Source organism: Trifolium pratense, linkage group LG1 (assembly GCF_020283565.1).
Source record: "Trifolium pratense cultivar HEN17-A07 linkage group LG1, ARS_RC_1.1, whole genome shotgun sequence".
Classification (NCBI taxonomy): domain Eukaryota; kingdom Viridiplantae; phylum Streptophyta; class Magnoliopsida; order Fabales; family Fabaceae; genus Trifolium; species Trifolium pratense.
In genome coordinates this window covers 15,072,768-15,089,256 of record NC_060059.1, presented here as the reverse complement: position 1 = coordinate 15,089,256, position 16,489 = coordinate 15,072,768, and the positions used below count along the sequence as shown (strand labels likewise).

At 33.4% G+C, this 16,489-nt stretch overlaps 1 protein-coding gene and 1 pseudogene across 1 annotated transcript; one reads left to right on the top strand and one right to left on the bottom strand.

The window, feature by feature from the left end:
- Positions 1–2,285: 2,285 nt before the first annotated feature.
- LOC123888936 lies at positions 2,286–15,265 on the bottom strand (annotated as a pseudogene).
- LOC123903191 lies at positions 6,778–12,256 on the top strand. The gene is made up of 8 exons (XM_045953113.1): positions 6,778–7,253; positions 7,623–7,850; positions 8,088–8,693; positions 8,791–8,848; positions 8,934–9,173; positions 9,825–10,002; positions 10,087–10,212; positions 11,285–12,256. Exons 1-3 carry the CDS (start codon positions 6,822–6,824, stop codon positions 8,514–8,516), a joined length of 1,089 nt encoding a protein of 362 aa, XP_045809069.1. The 5' UTR covers positions 6,778–6,821; the 3' UTR covers positions 8,517–8,693; positions 8,791–8,848; positions 8,934–9,173; positions 9,825–10,002; positions 10,087–10,212; positions 11,285–12,256.
- Positions 15,266–16,489: the final 1,224 nt, after the last annotated feature.

Below are 16,489 nucleotides of genomic sequence, written 5' to 3'. Positions count from 1 at the left end.
TCAAATGAGTCTGCTTAATAGTTAATGTCGTTCAAATACATTTATAATTAAATTGAGAGTTAATGTATTGAACATTTTATCAAAAGTGTATATGTAACTGAAATCATTTAACAAAAAAAATTAAATTTCGAAAGTGACGAAAGGTTTTTTCAAAATTAAATTGAGATAATTTTCAAATGGGTTTGCTTAATAGTTAATGTTGTTCAAATGCATTTATAATTAAGTTGAGAAAGATTAAAATGTAACTGAAACCATTTATCAAGAGTAATGATTTCAGTTAATATGAGTGCTCATCTTTATCCAAACTACAAGTAATATGAGTGTATAACCCACCAATAGATAAACACAACAATCGCAGAACTTCATCTCAAGTATATCACATTCTACAGTTAATATGAGTGCTCATCTTTATTCAAACTACAAGTAAAATAAAATTGATAGATTACTGATTTTCAACAATGTGAAAGTCAGATTCTTCCTTTTTGGTGTATAATAGTCATGCTCAATAATATCAAAATGACATAACTCATAATAAATAACAAATATGCCTTGTCCACCAAATTGGGAATTAAGACATGAACCACCAATTCTTCATACACCAACTCATATGTCAAATTGTTAATAGAATGGTAGCAGTTAACTCAAAATTTGTACCCAAGTTCATATTATCTAAGGCGTCACATTCACGGGAGTAAATATACCATTTACTTTTGTTTTACCTACAACTGACGTATTTTCAATCTGTTTTCAATTATAGGGAACACAAAAAGAGAAGACACAAGAGGAGTTACTAGCTGAAGAAAGGGATTATAAACGTCGAAGAATGTCTTATCGTGGCAAGAAGAGAAATCAATCAACTATACAGGTTAGACTTACTGGACGGTTATTGAATTTTTCTGCTTCTATCATTGAATCAATCTCCCTCTGTCTAATAAAAAGTGTCTTATTTGCGATATTTCTATGTCTCAAAATAATTATCACTTTAGAATACCAATGAAGCATTAATTATTTTCCCCCCACTAGTATGCCCTTATATATTTCAACTCATCTAACTATTCCACTAACTACAATCAATAAGGGTGTTTTAGTAAATGTAATCTATTTATCAAGCATAATGGTTTCAGTGTATAACTTACTGAAATCATTTAACAAGAGTAATGGTTTCAGTGTACAAATCCATTATGGGTTAATAATATTCAAAATCAAGGTTATAATATTGAAAATCATAAGTATGAAAACCAAAATCAAGAGTTATTTCCTTTCACCAAGAGTGGCTAGAGGCACACAAAAGAAAAATTAAATTTCGAAAGTGGCGAGAGGTTTTTTCAAAATTGAGATAATTTTCAAATGGGTCTGCTTAATAGTTAATGTCGTTCAAATACATTTATAATTAAATTGAGAGTTAATGCATCGAACCTTTTATCAAAAGTGTATATGTAACTGAAACCATTTAACAAAAAAAATTAAATTTCGAAAGTGACGAAAGGTTTTTTCAAAATTAAATTGAGATAATTTTCAAATGGGTTTGCTTAATAGTTAATGTTGTTCAAATGTATTTATAATTAAGTTGAGAAAGATTAAAATGTAACTGAAACCATTTATCAAGAGTAATGGTTTCAGTGTATAACTTACTGAAACCATTTATCAAGAGTAATGGTTTCAGTTAATATGAGTGCTCATCTTTATCCAAACTACAAGTAATATGAGTGTATAACCCACCAATAGATAAACACAACAATCGCAGAACTTCATCTCAAGTATATCACATTCTACAATTAATATGAGTGCTCATCTTTATTCAAACTACAAGTAAAATGAAAATGATAGATTACTGATTTTCAACAATGTGAAAGTCAGATTATTCCTTTTTGGTGTATAATAGTCATGCTCAATAATATCAAAATGACATAACTCATAATAAATAACAAATATGCCTTGTCCACCAAATTGGGAATTAAGACATGAACCACCAATTCTTCATACACCAACTCACATGTCAGAGACTCAACAATGAATACATAAAAAAGTTTCAATCTGGTCTCTGACTCTTGGTCACTCATTATATCCTCTAGAACCTATTTGAGCAAGGCATTTTCAAAAATTCAGAAATCTATCATAAACTAACATAACAAGAAATTCATAAATTTATCTATATACAAATCCAAAAACTAAGTAAGACATCATCTAGAACCTAGACATCATGTTGCAGCTTTTGAGCCATTTCTTGATAGTAAGAAGCTGCTTTGTTTACCACATATTCCACTTTTGAATTGCTGCAGTGAGTTAAAATTGTGGAGCATATTCCAATCCTCAAATCCATTAGCTTTGCCACTTTGTCTTGCTTTTTGAGTTTGTTCCAATCTTTGAAAGAGTCCATTGAGGTCTTACTGTCACCTTCCCATTCAGCTAGGAACTTCATGCAGAAAACTCCACAATTGTCTTTGTCTGGTTGAGTTGGCATTTTGGGAGTTTCCCACTTAAATTTGCTGAAGTCGAAAGGCATTGCCATTTTCCAATGCTTATACAATTCTATGACAAATGCCTCGACTTCCTTAAATCAGACATCAAACATCTTCTTGTAAGTGGTTGGCTCTCTTGACTTCACAAAGAACCTCTCTCCATTAATACTATTCAAGAATTGGAATGTGCAGCTTTTGAAATTAACAACAAAGCACACATAGTGACTCCCTGGATTACCAATGAGTGCTGGTGTCATGATCTGTTTCAAAGCACATATAAAAAAAGGAACAGAAGTGAGCAGACAAACACAAATTATGATACAAAGTCAATAGAGTAAAACCTAATTAACCATAAGACATTGAAACCATTCAACAAACTTGCAGAACAGGTGAAAATGTACCATCTAGCAGTTAAACTATCACAATTTATCAAAAAGAAGATAACAAAACAAACATTCATATGCAGCATAGATGAAACTGACACACTTAGTTGCCAAGAACATAGCATGTTAATTTCCTTAGAAAATTAATTAATAACATGTATGGAAAATACTCTAACATATGCAGCATTCATTCTCAAGACCACTAACATCAAAACCACAATGTTTCAAATCAATCGCAATGCTCCCAGAGAATGCAACAACAAAAACCATTCAATTCGGTTACTCACACAAAAACAACAACGTAGTTTCAACAAAGCAATACTATTTCATGCAGCATCTTCAAGAAAAACAACAAGAAGTACTACTAGTACTACTCATCATTCAGCATCATTGAAATGAGAAAAGATTCATGGTGATGAGAAAAGATTAATTCACATACGTCCAAACCCTCTTCATAACTAGCTAGCTATTTATAGTAGGGGGATATACAAAACACAGAACAAATTCACTATACAAAACACCTAAAAAAAGAGAAATGTAACATTGAAACCATAAGTATGGTTTTATGGTTTTAATAAGTTATACACTGAAACCATTTATCAAGACTAATGGTTTCAGTGTATAAACTATTGAAACCATAGACTTCAAGACTAACAAGTTTTGGGGAAACAATTATAGGGTCTGTTTTTATGAATCACACAACAATTATAACTAAAGGCCACAAGTAATGTAACTTGACATAAAGCAAAATCCAACAGAGAATAATTCTTAATCAAAATCCAACAGTGTATTAAATGTCCAAACATATATAATGAGTTGCAGCTGGTTCTGGAACTCAGCAAAAAACCATAGACTTGGAAAACAAAACATATATGATCCATCAACAACCAAAAATGAAATACAGTTGATGAAATACAGCAGTAATAGTCGGGGAAGGACTTACGTATTCTAGTTTAATGGGGTCAATTTTCTTCCAATTCAGGTATTTGAACCATTTAAGCTTGTGAACAAAGCTTCTGAATGCAGTTGCTTGATCCATTTCCAATGCACCGGGTCTTTCCAAGTTTTCCTGTTTATATGAAATGGGTAAAATCAATTCCAAAAAAACTTAAAAGTAAGTAAACTATTAATATTCATGGCATATAATGCATACATGATTGACATATCGTGTAACCAACCATCTCATTTCTCCAGTACGTTGGCCCCAATTCAAGCAATTCACCCAACTGTTGACAACAAAGCAATGCACCCATTCGTCCTTGTTTAGAGTCCACAAATCACATCGTTGAAGAGAGAATTTATGAAATCCGGAGCAGTAGAGAATTTCTGACCTATATAAGTGAATTAAATTATATATAAGGATTACAAAAGACATTATATTAGCTTCAAATGATTGGACGAAACAAATTAATTACTAACACTGAAACCAATAGTCTCAATCAGACAGATAATTTGATACAACAAACCAACCAACCAGCACACTTAGCAATTTAATTCAGTTACAAACATGTGAATCAGAAACATGTCAATGATGAATCAGAAACTAACAACAACAACCAAAACCATTCAATTATGTTACTCAGACAAATACAACAACATAGATTCAACAAAGCATTACTCTTTCATGCAGCATCTTCAAGAAAAACACAAAACACATCAACGTAGATTAAAACACCTAAAAAAAGAGAAATATAACATTGAAACCATAAGTATGGTTTTATGGTTTCAGTAAGTTATACACTGAAACCATTTACCAATACTAATGGTTTCACTGTATATTTGTTTCTATTATATGTAGCTAGTCATGTGTATATCTGTTTAAATTAGAAAGAACTACAATCTAATAGAAAAAACTACAATCTAATTGTTTACAAAAGAGATTATAATTGAATAAAATTATATATAAGAATTTCCTAGCTATATAATTATTTAGTTACTTTAACATTTATATTCTAATATCGAGTGCAGTGCTCCAAGCAAAGGTGGATACGTCTTTCTGCAACTTAGATGCAGTTGACTCATAAACAGCATCATCATAAGGACTTGTTAAGTACTTTGATTTTTTGACTGCTCGTCTACGGTCAAGGTATGTACGATCCTCCATGACTTCATGCTTCCTCCTTTTTGGCTTCATGGTGACCTCTTGACTCAAGTCTATAATTTGATCCGGTAACACAATTCGTAAGGGAGTTGGCCTGTCAAATTGATCACATAACTATTAGTTTGCAAAGTTTAATTAATACGTTTATTGTCGAGCATTAAATAATGTTGCTTCTTACTCTATAATATCCTTCTGCTCCTCCACCGGATCATGTCTAGATTGTGTCTTCTTTGTTGCTGAAACAGGCCACATTAGAATTTAGTAAACACAACAATATAAGTTTAATTATAACCAGTAAAAGGAGAACATAGTTTAATTAATGTTGCTTCTTACTCTAGACTATCCTTTTTGGATGGTGTCTCCTTCATTGGATCCTCTTTCTTTCTTCTTGAACCCTTTAAGGGCATCAAAAAATTCCGGAAACTTCAAAATTGTTTCCTGTGTGGGTGAAAGTCCCACATTGCATGCCGTCTTCACTAAATGTATCTACATCAAACTCTTCTTATTCACTACTTGGATGCTCATCATTTTTCTTATCAACTCCACATCCCACATCCTTTGTCTCATCCTTCTCCTCATGCTTCTTCTCATACTTCTTCTCCTCAATTTTGTCATCCTTCTTCTCATCGTTTTTCTCTTCCTTCATTTCATCAGATTTCTCCTCCTTTTTGTCTTCCTTCATTTCATCTGTAGCTTTACCGTCATGAAAATACTCAGGAAACTTCATGATTGTTTCTTGTGTTGGGGAAAGTGGTGTTTGTGGAGCTTGTCCATCTTCTCCTTGCACTACTTTTTTTCTGTTCGCTGAAGATTTATACCTCAAAGTTTTCCCCTTTGCCTGAGAGATTCTTCGTTCCAAGGTGTCTGCGCTTGTACTGTAGATTTGTATATATGCCCTACAATGATTGAGGTGCATTTCTGCCTGCAATTGTTATTAGAGACCATAATCAGATCCAGATGAATTTGCAGAAGCAAAGACACATATACAAAGCACATATAAGTTTAATTATTATTAGAGAAAGTAGATCAAGATGAATTTGCAGAAGCAAAGACTCATGTACAGAGCACAGTTTAATCAATTCTTGTTCAATTTAGAAGTAGACAACCAAATACGTTTAATTATAATGGTTTCATGCACAATATTAATGGTTTGTCTCACCTTAGATAGTGGGCATGTATTAGGATCAAAACACAGTACAAACGGCCGTTCATCAGTGGTATTCAGTTGTGTGACACCAGCTGTCAAACCATGTTCAAGACCCATGACATCATAAACCTTTTGAATTTCTTGATTTGCCATCTTTACATCCCAATCCCGAAGTGATGGGTGCTTGTATTTTCCAGTTAAAAATGGGCTTCTCTTCCCCATTTTATCCAAGTAGTTAATCTGCAGAATAAAAACAAAACATACATATCAGGAAAACAGAAGATGCAAAAGCAGTTACTGAATGTGAACAAGAAATCAGGAAGCTAATAACATGCAAAACAAATTATAACATTGAAACCATAGACTAATGGTTTCAGGTCAAAATCCTTTCACAACTAGCTAGGCTTCATCCAAGATGAAGCCTTCGAGTCTGATGACTGCGATAGGCTTCATCTTCGGATACTACCCGACAACAAAAGGTGAAAATGCAAGCTGCAAAAGCAACTGAACAGAAGCAGAAACCTACCGAGGCTGAACATATGTTGAGACACAAATTGAGCATACCTAAAGTGTATGATATTATGCAATCTGTCAATGGAAAAAAAACAAAAAAGAAGATAATTGATGTATTGAACGAATACGGGTTTGGAGGAATGCTGCACATTTGCAATTGGACAAGAATCCACACATTCTTTGTGGATTGGATCGTAAACAACTTTGACAAGGATAACATGTGCATCAGATTGACTACGACAAAAGTGCTTGAATTAAAAGAGCATGATGCCCACCGCGTATACGAGCTTCCAATGGTCGGAAAAAAAATAAACACCGGTGTTTGCTCGGATGAGGCAATAAAAAGGTTGAGGGCAGAATTAGGATTGAATGAAGGCTTTTCTCAATATGTGAAGTTGGCAGAATTGGAGAGAGTCTTGAAGACAACTGAGAAACCAACTGCTTGGGTGAAGGGTGCAATATGTTACACAATTCACAACATATTGTGTCCGACTAACCACAGTGATGTCTCTCTTCACTATGCCCACATCTTAGAAGATGCAGCCGGTGTTTCATCATACAATTGGTGCGCACATATCCTAGATTATATGAAAGAAGGACTGCAAAGTCCAGGTGTTGCAAACCCACTTGCAGACTTTCATTTCCTATTGGTAAACATTCTAACAATAACTTCATATTCTTCAATAATTTACACACTGAAACCATTATTATTGGTAAATGGTTTCAGTGTATAACTTACTGAAACCATAAAACCATACTTATGGTTTCAATGCTATATTTCTCTTTTTTTAGGTGTTTTGTATAGTGAATGTGTTATGTGTTTTGTATAGCCTGTATGGTAGGGGGAATTACATAGCTAGCTAGTTGTGAAAGGATTTTGACCTGAAACCATTAGTCTATGGTTTCAATGTTATAATTTGTTTTGCATGTTATTAGCTTCCTGATTTCTTGTTCACATTCAGTAACTGCTTTTGCATCTTCTGTTTTCCTGATATGTATGTTTTGTTTTTATTCTGCAGATTAACTACTTGGATAAAATGGGGAAGAGAAGCTCATTTTTAACTGGAAAATACAAGCACCCATCACTTCGGGATTGGGATGTAAAGATGGCAAATCAAGAAATTCAAAAGGTTTATGATGTCATGGGTCTTGAACATGGTTTGACAGCTGGTGTCACACAACTGAATACCACTGATGAACGGCCGTTTGTACTGTGTTTTGATCCTAATACATGCCCACTATCTAAGGTGAGACAAACCATTAATATTGTGCATGAAACCATTATAATTAAACGTATTTGGTTGTCTACTTCTAAATTGAACAAGAATTGATTAAACTGTGCTCTGTACATGAGTCTTTGCTTCTGCAAATTCATCTTGATCTACTTTCTCTAATAATAATTAAACTTATATGTGCTTTGTATATGTGTCTTTGCTTCTGCAAATTCATCTGGATCTGATTATGGTCTCTAATAACAATTGCAGGCAGAAATGCACCTCAATCATTGTAGGGCATGTATACAAATCTACAGTACAAGCGCAGACACCTTGGAACGAAGAATCTCTCAGGCAAAGGGGAAAACTTTGAGGAATAAATCTTCAGCGAACAGAAAAAAAGTAGTACAAGGAGAAGATGGACAAGCTCCACAAACACCACTTTCCCCAACACAAGAAACAATCATGAAGTTTCCCGAGTATTTTCATGACGGTAAAGCTACAGATGAAATGAAGGAAGACAAAAAGGAGGAGAAATCTGATGAAATGAAGGAACAGAAAAACGATGAGAAGAAGGATGACAAAATTGAGGAGAAGAAGTATGAGAAGGATGAGAAGAAGCATGAGGAGAAGGATGAGACAAAGGATGTGGGATGTGGAGTTGATAAGAAAAATGATGAGCATCCAAGTAGTGAATAAGAAGAGTTTGATGTAGATACGATGGATGATTTAGTGAAGACGGCATGCAATGTGGGACTTTCACCCACACAGGAAACAATTTTGAAGTTTCCGGAATTTTTTGATGCCCTTAAAGGGTTCAAGAAGAAAGAAAGAGGATCCAATGAAGGAGACACCATCCAAAAAGGATAGTCTAGAGTAAGAAGCAACATTAATTAAACTATGTTCTCCTTTTACTGGTTATAATTAAACTTATATTGTTGTGTTTACTAAATTCTAATGTGGCCTGTTTCAGCAACAAAGAAGACACAATCTAGACATGATCCGGTGGAGGAGCAGAAGGATATTATAGAGTAAGAAGCAACATTATTTAAATTCTCGACAATAAACGTATTAATTAAACTTTGCAAACTAATAGTTATGTGATCAATTTGACAGGCCAACTCCCTTACGAATTGTGTTGCCGGATCAAATTATAGACTTGAGTCAAGAGGTCACCATGAAGCCAAAAAGGAGGAAGCATGAAGTCATGGAGGATCGTACATACCTTGACCGTAGACGAGCAGTCAAAAAATCAAAGTACTTAACAAGTCCTTATGATGATGTTGTTTATGAGTCAACTGCATCTAAGTTGCAGAAAGACGTATCCACCTTTGCTTGGAGCACTCCACTCGATAAGTAAATCATTAGAATATAAATGTTAAAGTAACTAAATAATTATATAGTTAGGAAATTCTTATATATAATTTTATTCAATTATAATGTCTTTTGTAAACAATTAGATTGTAGTTCTTTCTATTAGATTGTAGTTCTTTCTAATTTAAACAGATATACACATGACTAGCTACATATAATAGAAACAAATATAGAAACAAATATACAGTGAAACCATTAGTATTGGTAAATGGTTTCAGTGTATAACTTACTGAAACCATAAAACCATACTTATGGTTTCAATGTTATATTTCTCTTTTTTTAGGTGTTTTAATCTACGTTGATGTGTTTTGTGTTTTTCTTGAAGATGCTGCATGAAAGAGTAATGCTTTGTTGAATCTATGTTGTTGTATTTGTCTGAGTAACATAATTGAATGGTTTTGGTTGTTGTTGTTGTTGTTAGTTTCTGATTCATCATTGACATGTTTCTGATTCACATGTTTGTAACTGAATTAAATTGCTAAGTGTGCTGGTTGGTTGGTTTGTTGTATCAAATTATCTGTCTGATTGAGACTATTGGTTTCAGTGTTAGTAATTAATTTGTTTCGTCCAATCATTTGAAGCTAATATAATGTCTTTTGTAATCCTTATATATAATTTAATTCACTTATATAGGTCAGAAATTCTCTACTGCTCCGGATTTCATAAATTCTCTCTTCAACGATGTGATTTGTGGACCCTAAACAAGGACGAATGGGTGCATTGCTTTGTTGTCAACAGTTGGGTGAATTGCTTGAATTGGGGCCAACGTACCAGAGAAATGAGAAGGCTGGTTACACGATATGTCAATCATGTATGCATTATATGCCATGAATATTAATAGTTTACTTACTTTTAAGTTTTTTTGGAATTGATTTTACCCATTTCATATAAACAGGAAAACATGGAAAGACCCGGTGCATTGGAAATGGATCAAGCAACTGCATTCAGAAGCTTTGTTCACAAGCTTAAATGGTTCAAATACCTGAATTGGAAGAAAATTGACCCCACTAAACTAGAATACGTAAGTCCTTCCCCGACTATTACTGTTGTATTTCATCAACTGTATTTCATTTTTGGTTGTTGATGGATCATATATGTTTTGTTTTCCAAGTCTATGGTTTTTTGCTGAGTTCCAGAACCAGCTGCAACTCATTATATATGTTTGGACATTTAATACATTGTTGGATTTTGATTAAGAATTATTCTCTGTTGGATTTTGCTTTATGTCAAGTTACATTACTTGTGGCCTTTAGTTATAATTGTTGTGTGATTCATAAAAACATACCCTATAATTGTTTCCCCAAAACTTGTTAGTCTTGAAGTCTATGGTTTCAATAGTTTATACACTGAAACCATTAGTCTTGATAAATGGTTTCAGTGTATAACTTATTGAAACCATAAAACCATACTTATGGTTTCAATGTTACATTTCTCTTTTTTTAGGTGTTTTGTATAGTGAATTTGTTCTGTGTTTTGTATATCCCCCTACTATAAATAGCTAGCTAGTTGTGAAGAGGGTTTGGACGTATGTGAATTAATCTTTTCTCATCACCATGAATCTTTTCTCATTTCAATGATGCTGAATGATGAGTAGTACTAGTACTAGTAGTACTTCTTGTTGTTTTTCTTGAAAATGCTGCATGAAACAGTATTGCTTTGTTGAAACTACGTTGTTGTTTTTGTGTGAGTAACCGAATTGAATGGTTTTTGTTGTTGCATTCTCTGGGAGCATTGCGATTGATTTGAAACATTGTGGTTTTGATGTTAGTGGTCTTGAGAATGAATGCTGCATATGTTAGAGTATTTTCCATACATGTTATTAATTAATTTTCTAAGGAAATTAACATGCTATGTTCTTGGCAACTAAGTGTGTCAGTTTCATCTATGCTGCATATGAATGTTTGTTTTGTTATCTTCTTTTTGATAAATTGTGATAGTTTAACTGCTAGATGGTACATTTTCACCTGTTCTGCAAGTTTGTTGAATGGTTTCAATGTCTTATGGTTAATTAGGTTTTACTCTATTGACTTTGTATCATAATTTGTGTTTGTCTGCTCACTTCTGTTCCTTTTTTTATATGTGCTTTGAAACAGATCATGACACCAGCACTCATTGGTAATCCAGGGAGTCACTATGTGTGCTTTGTTGTTAATTTCAAAAGCTGCACATTCCAATTCTTGAATAGCATTAATGGAGAGAGGTTCTTTGTGAAGTCAAGAGAGCCAACCACTTACAAGAAGATGTTTGATGTCTGATTTAAGGAAGTCGAGGCATTTGTCATAGAATTGTATAAGCATTGGAAAATGGCAATGCCTTTCGACTTCAGCAAATTTAAGTGGGAAACTCCCAAAATGCCAACTCAACCAGACAAAGACAATTGTGGAGTTTTCTGCATGAAGTTCCTAGCTGAATGGGAAGGTGACAGTAAGACCTCAATGGACTCTTTCAAAGATTGGAACAAACTCAAAAAGCAAGACAAAGTGGCAAAGCTAATGGATTTGAGGATTGGAATATGCTCCACAATTTTAACTCACTGCAGCAATTCAAAAGTGGAATATGTGGTAAACAAAGCAGCTTCTTACTATCAAGAAATGGCTCAAAAGCTGCAACATGATGTCTAGGTTCTAGATGATGTCTTACTTAGTTTTTGGATTTGTATATAGATAAATTTATGAATTTCTTGTTATGTTAGTTTATGATAGATTTCTGAATTTTTGAAAATGCCTTGCTCAAATAGGTTCTAGAGGATATAATGAGTGACCAAGAGTCAGAGACCAGATTGAAACTTTTTTATGTATTCATTGTTGAGTCTCTGACATGTGAGTTGGTGTATGAAGAATTGGTGGTTCATGTCTTAATTCCCAATTTGGTGGACAAGGCATATTTGTTATTTATTATGAGTTATGTCATTTTGATATTATTGAGCATGACTATTATACACCAAAAAGGAAGAATCTGACTTTCACATTGTTGAAAATCAGTAATCTATCATTTTCATTTTACTTGTAGTTTGAATAAAGATGAGCACTCATATTAATTGTAGAATGTGATATACTTGAGATGAAGTTCTGCGATTGTTGTGTTTATCTATTGGTGGGTTATACACTCATATTACTTGTAGTTTGGATAAAGATGAGCACTCATATTAACTGAAACCATTACTCTTGATAAATGGTTTCAGTAAGTTATACACTGAAACCATTACTCTTGATAAATGGTTTCAGTTACATTTTAATCTTTCTCAACTTAATTATAAATACATTTGAACAACATTAACTATTAACCAAACCCATTTGAAAATTATCTCAATTTAATTTTGAAAAAACCTTTCGTCACTTTCGAAATTTAATTTTTTTTGTTAAATGGTTTCAGTTACATATACACTTTTGATAAAAGGTTCGATACATTAACTCTCAATTTAATTATAAATGTATTTGAACGACATTAACTATTAAGCAGACCCATTTGAAAATTATCTCAATTTTGAAAAAACCTCTCGCCACTTTCGAAATTTAATTTTTCTTTTGTGTGCCTCTAGCCACTCTTGGTGAAAGGAAATAACTCTTGATTTTGGTTTTCATACTTATGATTTTCAATATTATAACCTTGATTTTGAATATTATTAACCCATAATGGATTTGTACACTGAAACCATTACTCTTGTTAAATGATTTCAGTAAGTTATACACTGAAACCATTATGCTTGATAAATAGATTACATTTACTAAAACACCCTTATTGATTGTAGTTAGTGGAATAGTTAGATGAGTTGAAATATATAAGGGCATACTAGTGGGGGAAAAATAATTAATGCTTCATTGGTATTCTAAAGTGATAATTATTTTGAGACATAGAAATATCGCAAATAAGACACTTTTTATTAGACAGAGGGAGATTGATTCAATGATAGAAGCAGAAAAATTCAATAACCGTCCAGTAAGTCTAACCTGTATAGTTGATTGATTTCTCTTCTTGCCACGATAAGACATTCTTCGACGTTTATAATCCCTTTCTTCAGCTAGTAACTCCTCTCGTGTCTTCTCTTTTTGTGTTCCCTATAATTGAAAACAGATTGAAAATACGTCAGTTGTAGGTAAAACAAAAGTAAATGGTATATTTACTCCCGTGACTGTGACGCCTTAGATAATATGAACTTGGGTACAAATTTTGAGTTAACTGCTACCATTCTATTAACAATTTGACATACAGAACTTGTCACTAATGAAAACAAATAGGATTGGATTTAGCCATCCTTTTGATGTTGTCGCAATTTGGGGTCATGGTGGGAGCAGCCGCTATACTAGACTTAGCGAATAGCGAACCCATTTGATGTTGTAGCGACTAGCAACCGGGATTGTGGCAGGGAAGCGGATGTAATACTGATTTTATAACCCTAACAGTACATTTAAGCATACTAACTCCCTAATTACTTATTAGTCATCTGCTCGTATTTCAGTGTTATAAATGTGACTAAAAATGTCAAAACGCATCTAGTTAGACAGATCCGGGTTTACTACAATTAAAATAAATAAATCACCATAGTTAACAAATAGAAGCCTTTAGATGAAAATCATACAACTTATATTTCGACACCTCCGTCTAATCTATTAGACGACAGTCACGACACTAATCTATTGAACGTAGTGAATCCAGATCCCTAATTAGACAAATAAAACAATTTAGAAAAACACAAAATGGAAAATTGTTTCCCAAAACTATATAAACCAGATTATAATTTATAAGTACCTGGTTATGTGAATGCTACCGATGAACCCAATCATACTCAATTATAGGTCTATAATCAACACGCTTATTCCGCTCTTCGTTAGCTTTGTCAGATAAATAACAATGCTCAGCTTTCCTATATAATCAAATCGCCATAATTCATACTAACCTCATGATATCCACAAGTTTCAAATTCACCAAACAAGTATTCATTCATGTGGCAAAATGATACAGAATATAACAGAAAATACATACAGCTGATAGTTATTTGACGGATGCGGAAACCAAAATCCCTTAATTTTACGTTCAAGCAATGCTCGTTCATGCAACGCCGCAACAGCCGCTACAACTTGCGGCATTAAAATCTTCTTCTCCCGAATACAATCTGTGGTATTATTCTTCTCTTTCTTTGAATCAGCAGAATCACCAACCTCATTCTCTAAAGGAAACAATAACAGAACCGAAGCACCAACAAGAATACATTTTTTCACAAAATTAAGAACAAACAATTTCCCATTAACACCATACAAAATCGAAACCTGAGATTCTAACCATACTAAAGCATTATTCAAAACAGAAACATCTCTAAGAATTGCCTTAAAACACAAACAAAACAGCAAAAAAATATGACACTGCATAGAAGTATCAATTACAACACCAAATCGAGGCGAATTCGATAACAACCAGTTCGCCATTTCACTCTCTTTCGCAATTCCAATACCTAGGATTGCACGAAAAACATTGTTCGAAAACGTAATAGGAAAATTGTTCCATGATTCAATTTCACGTGAAATGTAAAGATACTCGGAAGGAACAATGGGGGAAGGTTTGGGATTATGATTGAGTGTGGCATTGTTGTCTGAACATTCAATAGATAGATAATCGGGGAGATGAAAAGTTGCGGAATTAGCGACGGAGGTTGCGTCGGAGAAAGTAACGACGCCAGGACAATCGTTGTAGAAAAAATTGGAAGTGAAATCGAAGTAAGAAGAGAGGTGAATGGAGTTAGGGTTTTGGAGGGTTTTAGGGTAAGAGAGAGAGAGGTGAGGAGGTGGTTGAGGTGGGGAAGGGGGTTCGGGGAGGAAGGGCAGCGGAGGTGGTGGAGGAAAAGGGAAGATGGGGGGATGAGGTGGTTGGGATTAAAAGGGCAGGGGATGAAATTGGTGGTTAGGGTTTGGGGTTGGGTGGTGATTGAGAGGATTTGAGTTGAGAAAGTGAGGAGGTTGGTGAGGGATGAGAGTGTTGTATTCAGGTGGTCGGAGGAGGTTGGTGAGGGATGAGAGTGTTGTATTCAGGTGGTCGGAGGAGGTTGGTGGTGGCGGAGGTGGTGGTGGTGGTGGATTAATGGTTGTTTAGTGCAATGTTTTTTAGTTCAGTTTCGGTCTTTTTTCAACATTTTTTCATTCAATATGCGAGTTAAGATTAAACCGGGTATTTTGACACTTTTGTTTTTTTTTTTTTAAAAAAAAATAATAATAATTTAAGCAAACCAAATTAGTAGTAGCTCCCACTCTATAATTTTTTTATTTTTTCTCGTAAAACGAAGATAATGATCGAATTCAAAAGTTTTCTAGTATACGGAGTATTATTCAAACTCATCGTCTAGACCAAATTTAGTGACTTATATTTGGGACCGGAGAGTATTATTCAAATTGTTTTTTCTTTGCTTATAATCTCATTAGGCAAATATCAGACATATTTACAGGTGTTAAAGATGTGTCGAAACAACAATATTGATTAATGAGAGATTGAATACATTACATTTTGATTACACTATTTTTTTTTTTTTATAATAATGGATAAATAAAGGTAAAATATTATCTTATCTTGTTTTAACATTTTTTTCAAGAAATTAGATTTATATGTATATATTTTGATTCTCAATTTATATTTTTTACAAATATGTAGCAGTGTCGAGGTTCTATATTTTTCAATGCAGTGTCGCAGTGTCCGTGACGGTGTCGTGTCGGAGTCCGTGCTGAATTTTTTGCTTACATGATTTCTGATGATATATTTGGCGGTTTCTATTATTATCAACATCTTCCATTAATGTCTTCTTTTCTCTCGCAGTAACCTTTGCTCAGTACATTTCTCTTTGCACTTCAATGATTTTTTTATTTTTTTATTTTTGCAAATGATCGATCTAAACGATATTATATTTTATTTTTTGGTGAATTGCACTTCAACCTTATTAGTACTAGTGGCCAAACGGGCACGGAACGTGCCTGTTTGTTGATATATACACATTTTTATTATTTTCATTTATGTCAAAAATTATTCTAAATTTTTCATACATTTATTTTTTATTTTATGAATGGTTGGGTTTTGGAAAATAACATATTAAATCACATAGGAACGTTGAATTAAATGTTAAAGATTATTCACAATTTTTCATACACATCAATTTTACAGAATAAATCAATTATCAAAATTCATAAATGCAGAACATCAATCCAATTTACTGTTCATAAGGATGAATAGTTGTAATACATGTATAAATTTTATTCCTCTTCTAACCAATTTCAAATGAACAAAAAAGAATATGAAAAAACAAAAAAGTGAAGATCATAATA

Coding starts and splice junctions, on each gene's coding strand:
- LOC123903191 (XM_045953113.1), top strand. CDS start 6,822: ATGTGCATCAGATTGACTACGACAAAAGTGCTTGAATTAAAAGAGCAT. Junction 7,254..7,622: donor CAGACTTTCATTTCCTATTG/GTAAACATTCTA, acceptor TTTATTCTGCAG/ATTAACTACTTGGATAAAAT. Junction 7,851..8,087: donor ATACATGCCCACTATCTAAG/GTGAGACAAACC, acceptor TAACAATTGCAG/GCAGAAATGCACCTCAATCA.